Genomic DNA, 6,305 nt, shown 5'->3' on the forward strand with positions numbered 1-6,305 from the left:
AATGCTTGATGAGGAAGGGGAGGAGCCTGCTGTGTGCCAGCCACCGTGCAGCACCGCACCGCCACGCCCGGTGTGCAGAGCGGGACACGGCAGGTCAGCGTCAGGTTGAGCACGGGCATTCCTGTCGCGGAAAGGCAGTCTGACTGACAGCTGCGGTGAGTGCTGGGTGGGGCCTGTGCCCGGGCTGCTGTAGGCTCTGCCTCCCCTCCCAGACGGCAGCAGGGGCCGGCTGGAGCGCTCCCCTTGCTGCGGTTCCTGCGGCACAAGCACCAGGCGCTCCGAGAAGTGGCCGATCCCGTGCAGAGCTCTGCTGTCCCACCTGCAGGCCCGGGCGCCCGCGGCGGCTGGGCAGGGCAGAGCGTGCAGTTCGCGTCGCCGTTTATGTTCCTCACACATGGGCTTCCTGGGGGCCTGTGGTCAAACTGAGGCTCACAAAACAACCCACGTGGGAAGAAAAGCCCGGCTGCTCCTGCCCGCGGACTGCACCAGGGCGGCCCCAAGACCTCACGCGGCCTGAAGCCGGCAGCAGTCCCATCTGGGCTGTCAGCACAGGGAGCCTCTGGGGCGGGGCACGAAGCTCCTGGCCAGGTCCCGTCAAGGGTGGCAGGCCCGTGTGTGGTAGCCGCTCCACGCTGTGTTCTGTCCGATACAGTAGAACGCGTTCAGCTCACTGAAGTCACACGTAATACAAACCATGTGCAGCTGGGATCTAGTGGAGGCACCGCCGTGCGCACGCGGCTCCCCGAGACCCGAGCAGCTCCCTCGCCGCGGGCCTGCCTCCGGCTCGGACACCCCGTGCTCATCTGAAAGAAGGCGCAGCCTGTGTCTCGGGACGCCGCTCAGACCGCGATGGAGGGGCCGCAGGTCCCAGCTTGGGGAGCAGGCAGGGAACGGGCACGAGGCGGTGCAGCACAGGCCCTGGAAACATCTAGAAAATGCCTTGCCTGCTGCTTCTGCGCAGGTGGGGTGCTCTATTCCCTCCTAGACGGGAACCGCAGCCCTCCCCCCCGGAGGCAAGCCCTCACCCTTGGCGGCAAGCTCTGCCCTGGGGGCAGGGTTCCCCATGCTGGGCTGCGAGCCGGGCTCCGGGTTGGTGCAGGGATGTGGGTAGCACCTGGGGGCTGAGGCGAGTCCGGCATGCAGGTGAAGGGTCAGCAGCGCTGCCTCTTACTGCCAATCCAGGGCCCTTCTCGGTGCACCTCACCGTGGCGCTGGGCTGTGTCTCCCGCTGTCGCCCTGGGCCACGCAGCGGCCTGTTACATGGTTTCTAGCCCGAGACTTCACTGCAACACGCAGACCATGAGCCGGGGTCCAGGAACAGCCCCCAGGCCGGCCTCAGAGCTCGCACACAGAGGGGGTGGTGGGGCAGCCGGGCACGGGTGCCCCCTGCTCCACTGCGCCCTCCAAGCTGGACGCTGGCGTGAGCTGGAGCCCACGAGACCCCTCTGTTCTAACGGTGACCCACGAAGCCAGCTTGGAGGGTGCCCTCGGGGACGAAGCTGGGACCTGAGGCATCAAACACTGTCCCCGAGCTGCCCGTGCTCACGGAGCCCACCGTGCCCCCCGTGGGAGGCTGCTGCCGGGGACCTGCAAGCTGAGCGTGGTGCACGTGGGGAGTAGGGGAGAACAGAGCGCAGAGCCCAGGCTGAGCCGGCAGCCTGGGATGCCTGTTCCGAGGCCCGTGAGACAGTGTCGGGATCAGAACCAAGAGTCCCCCTGCTGGGTAGATGGAGCCACCCTGCACTCTGCCTCTTGGTGGGGAAGTGAAGAGGGGATTCCCTCCTCAGGTTTTGCTGGGTCAGCTCTGGGCCCCGCGCCTCTCACGAGAAGCTTCTGCTAGACAGAGGCCAGGGCCAGGCGCAGGGCGGGCTGGGCTGGCACAGGCTGGCACCTGCTGGTGCACAGGGTGTGTGTGCCTCGCCTGCACGGCCCCGGCCCCCACCCTCGTGAGGCCAGGTGGGGACGGGGCTCTCAGACTCCGGGGACTCAGTGAGCAGGGACCCCACGAGAAAGAGCAAAACGGTTAAAATGACCGGGGGTGGGGGCAGCAGGATGGAGGCAGAGCTGCTTAGTGTCTGCCGCAGGCCACGTCCACTCCAGAGCTTCCAGAGAGAATTCTCCGGGGGTTTGCAAGTCCTTTCCACATACACAGATACAGAATCCTCTGCTCCCGCGGGCGCAGGCGCGGGCTAAGGTCCGTTCTCCCGCAGGGGCCCCTGCGTCCTGCACGTAGGGGGCGTCAGGGGGCTCTGTGCACCCTCCTGCAGAGAGCAGGAGGCCGCGTGGTCGGGGGCTGGCCAGGGGAACGGGCATGGCCGTGCTCCGGCAGACGTGGCTGGGAAGGCCGCATTCAGCCTGCAGGCCCCTGTGCACGTCCCCGGGAAGCGAGATGGCGTCCTCCAGAGCAGGCCCGAGTGCCTGCAGGCCCTCCTGGGGGCCCCGGCGCTGCCGGAGGAGCCGAGGCCACGCCCCGAGCAGGCGGAGGGCGGAGCGGCCGCTTCCCACTGCCGAGCGCGGGTCTCACCTGCTTTCTCTCCTCCCGCAGGCCTCTTCCTCATCCTCGGGCTGATACTGTACCCCGCGGGCTGGGGCTGCCAGAAGGCCATAGACTACTGCGGACCTTACGCGTCTGCCTACAAGCCTGGAGACTGCTCCCTGGGCTGGGCCTTCTACACGGCCATCGGCGGCACGGTCCTCACCTTCGTGTGCGCCGTCTTCTCGGCACAGGCGGAGATCGCCACCTCCAGTGACAAAGTCCAGGAAGAGATCGAAGAGGGCAAGACCCTCATCTGCCTGCTCTAGGGCCCTGTCCACCCTGCGACCTTGGCATCCAGCCGAGAGCCAGCCTCCCCTGCCACCGCCACGTCCACCGCCCCAGGCCTTCCAGGGACGAATGAGATGCAACCTCCAGCTACGCCAGGCTACTGGACACGAGGGCGCGGCCCGCCGGCGTGTGTGCAGATCCGTCACCCACGGGCTCAGGGCGGCCGGGTCTGTGGCTCGCAGCCTCAGCTGCAGGCGGTTCCCGGCATGCTCCTGCCCCCACCCCGAACCTGCACGCCGTGAGCATCTCAACCCCAGAGTGATGTCGCGTCGGTGGCTGTGTTTTCCTCCACTCCAGGAGGACCACAGACCACTGAGGCAGGAGGTGTGTGGGCGGACCCCCCGCACGCTGGCTCGTGCTTAACTCACCAAGGTGGATCTACTCAGCTATGACTCTTGGAACTTTAGAAGTATCGGGGGGTGGAGTCAGGCCCTGGGCACTCACCTGAGCATCCAAGTAGGAGTCTCGCTCCTGAAGACCAGCGTCCTCTGCCCAGCGCCCTGGCCAGCACCCAGCCAGCTGCCCCTGAGCCCAAGTCACGTTCTCCTGGGCTTCGGGACGGAACCTCCACGTTCCGCTGCTCCCTGCTTGCTACCCGTGGCCCCCGCCCGCAGCCGGGGGAGAGCAGCCGCCGTGGGGTTGGCTTCCTCCAGGTACAGGTGTGGCTCCTGAAAGCAGAGTGGAGGAACGTGAGTCTGCAGCAGCAAAGACATCGTTGCCAAGGAAACGTTCCCCAGAGGCGGCGGAGCCCGGGCCAAGCTCACGGCGCCTGTCCACAACGGCGCCGGTGCCACCGTGACGAAGGACGCGGGGTGTCTCATCCGGCTTCGTGACTGGCCCAGAGCCGCCTTCAGGAGGGGAGGAAGTACCGGTCTCGGGGTGCCTGCGGTGTTCACTTGCGGCTGCCACATCGTTCCGATTCAGCACTTCTGTGGGCAAGGTGCTGACGCAGCTTTCCCGGCCCGCACCGACCCAGGGATCCCGTCAACGCTCCGTGACCCTGGAGCCAGGCCTGGGGCGGCGGAGGCCACGCTGAACGGAACCGCTCCCGCGGGCAGGCTGGGGTGGAGGCGCTGTGAGCTCCCGTTCCTGGGCCAGCCACATGCAGGGGCGGGGGTAAACGTGGCTTCCCAGCGGCCGAGGAGACCGCCAGGGGCTGGGGCTCCGTCCTGTGAGTCCCTGTGCCGACGCTGACGCCGCGGCGGAAGGTTCTAGAACAGAGAGCCTGTTTCCACCACTGGGGAATCGTCTCCGTCTGCGCCGGAGCCCCAGGCAGGTGAAGCCTCTGCTCCTGAGCAGGCGCCGCCCCTGCTGTGTCCCTGAGGCTGAGGCCACCCTGACAGCCCCAGGGGGAACACACCCCCCTGCCAGAATCGAGCCCCGGCAGGTTCAGCGCGTTCATGTCCATGCTTCGGAAGCACATGCGTGCACACAACCCCAAACCACTGACCACTGCCCGCACACAGCACAGCCCCGCTCTGCTTCCAGAGCCAGTACGGTGGCCACTCGGTCCCCCTCGACCCCCCTGCCGTCAGCGCCTGAGCCAGCGCCGTGGGACAGCAGTGTGGGCCCCAGGCAGCTGCACAGCGGCGTGACCAGCGCTGCTCCCCGGCCCTGCACGACCGCCGGCATCCGCTCGGCCCTCTGTGGATCCTTTAAACCTGTGTGCGAATTCACCAAGGCTGCCCGAGCGGGCAGCTTTCTGGAGAGCCTCGGACATCTGTGGTGTGCTGATCTCTGGCCGACGTGTTCTCTGTAACGTGCCATAGTCTTTCTGTACGTGTAGCGTATTTAAAGTATATATGTATATTACACATACACAGATTTGTGTGAAAGATGTGCAATAACAGGCGTATGTATGTTGCGTTTTTCAAAAACTGGACAGGAGTCAAAACAGAGATGTTTTGGCAAAGAAGAGTTAAACATTGCTGCCTTCATGGCTGGTCATGAAAACCCTAACGATGCTAATGCTACACAGATCCTATGTGAAGAGGAGACTGGTGTGGATCACTCTCTCCCGGGTCTCCATCCGAGTAGTCACTAGCTGTACGTGAGACTGACACCAGCAGAGCAGGCCCAGCTGATGCTAGTCTCGTGTGAAATGTGAAGCTTCTCTGTTAGCGTGGTAACTCGTAGCTGGTACATAATCACTAAGGGCTCTTCTGAGCGTGACTGTACGGACCGTGTTAATGCCAGACCACTGCTGAAGGGCTACCCCACACCTCCTGAGCCGGCAGCGTCTGCCTGAGGCCAGACCTCGCGTGGCCGCCGGGACCCCGGGCAGCACCGCCGCCCGAGGGCCCGAGGACTGAGCCGGGGTGGGGGCGGGAGGTGCTCTGCAGGAACGCGCAGCACCTGAGCCAATGGACAATGGGGTGACAGCTGTGGACGCCTGAGCCTTCCGGCCGGCGGTTCTCCCATGTCCTGTAAGCCGACCCCTGGTTCCTCTGCGCGGGTTAGGTCCCCGTGTGCGTGTATTTCCAGTGTGTTCCTCGCCCCTCCCCCATCTGAATTAAACCAAATTTTGCAAATTCATTCTTTTTCTTTCCAGTCTGAGTATAATGGGTTCAATATGATAGATAATTTGATAAAACCCCTCCCAGTCCAAATGTATTTTTTCCTTAACAATATGTACAATTATTTAAGAGATTCCGGTTTTCCCAGCTGTTCTGCTGCTAGTAACACGGATGGCCCTACCCAGGTTACGTTAACACCTAATTAAGTGTGTTTCTTCCTGGGAGAAACTCGACATAATTATAAACTGGCAGAATCCTCTCAAGTCAAGCTGGGGAATTAACTTCTTATCTGAAAGACACATCTTTCTTTACACCAAAGGCGGTGGGGACATTCAGCCTACCAGAGAGACCGGCCTGCGCCCCACACCAGAGCCGGGGTCCGAGTCCTGGCTCCAGCTTCCAGTCACCTCCCTGGAACACCTGGGTTGTGCGTCCAGCTCCCGGCTCAGCCCTAGCTGCTGCAGGCCTTTGGGAAGGAAATGTCTCAAAACAAGGTTTGGAGGGCACAGCGTGGTGCAGCACCCGGACACCGGCACCCTCATGGGAACACTGGTTCAAGGTCCAGCTGCTCAGCTTCCAGTCCCAACCCGGCTCCCTGCTAATGGCCTGGGACTTCAGTGGAAGACGGCCCAAGTGCTTGGACCCCTGCCACCCACTTGGGAGACCCGGATAGAGTTCCAGGCTCCTGGCTTTGGTCTGGCCCATCTCTGCCGTGGTGGCCATTTGGGGCGTGAACCAGCAGATGATGATCTCTTTGCTTCTCTCCCTCTTACTCTGCCTTTAAAATAAATTTTTTTTTTCAAAAAGTGGGGAGAAAAGGGGCCAGCACTGTGGCATAGCAGGTAAAGCTACCACCAGCATCCCATATGGGCACCAGTTCGAGTCCCGGCTACTCCACTTCCAATTCAGCTCTCTGCTGTGGCCTGGGAAAGCGGTGGAAGGTGGCCCGGGTCCTGGGGCCCCTG

At 63.3% G+C, this 6,305-nt stretch overlaps 1 protein-coding gene across 4 annotated transcripts in view; it reads left to right on the forward strand.

Moving 5' to 3' along the window:
- Positions 1 to 5,359, forward strand: part of LHFPL2 (LHFPL tetraspan subfamily member 2) — a 115,705-nt gene extending 110,346 nt beyond the window's left edge. For all 4 annotated transcript variants that reach the window (XM_062212527.1, XM_062212526.1, XM_062212528.1 and 1 more), the window contains one exon: positions 2,546 to 5,359. In XM_062212527.1, coding sequence (XP_062068511.1) covers positions 2,546 to 2,802 — 257 coding nt within the window. In that variant the 3' untranslated portion in view covers positions 2,803 to 5,359. The remainder of the gene's footprint in view (positions 1 to 2,545) is intronic.
- Positions 5,360 to 6,305: the final 946 nt, after the last annotated feature.

Source organism: Lepus europaeus, chromosome 15, assembly GCF_033115175.1.
Source record: "Lepus europaeus isolate LE1 chromosome 15, mLepTim1.pri, whole genome shotgun sequence".
NCBI lineage: Eukaryota > Metazoa > Chordata > Mammalia > Lagomorpha > Leporidae > Lepus > Lepus europaeus.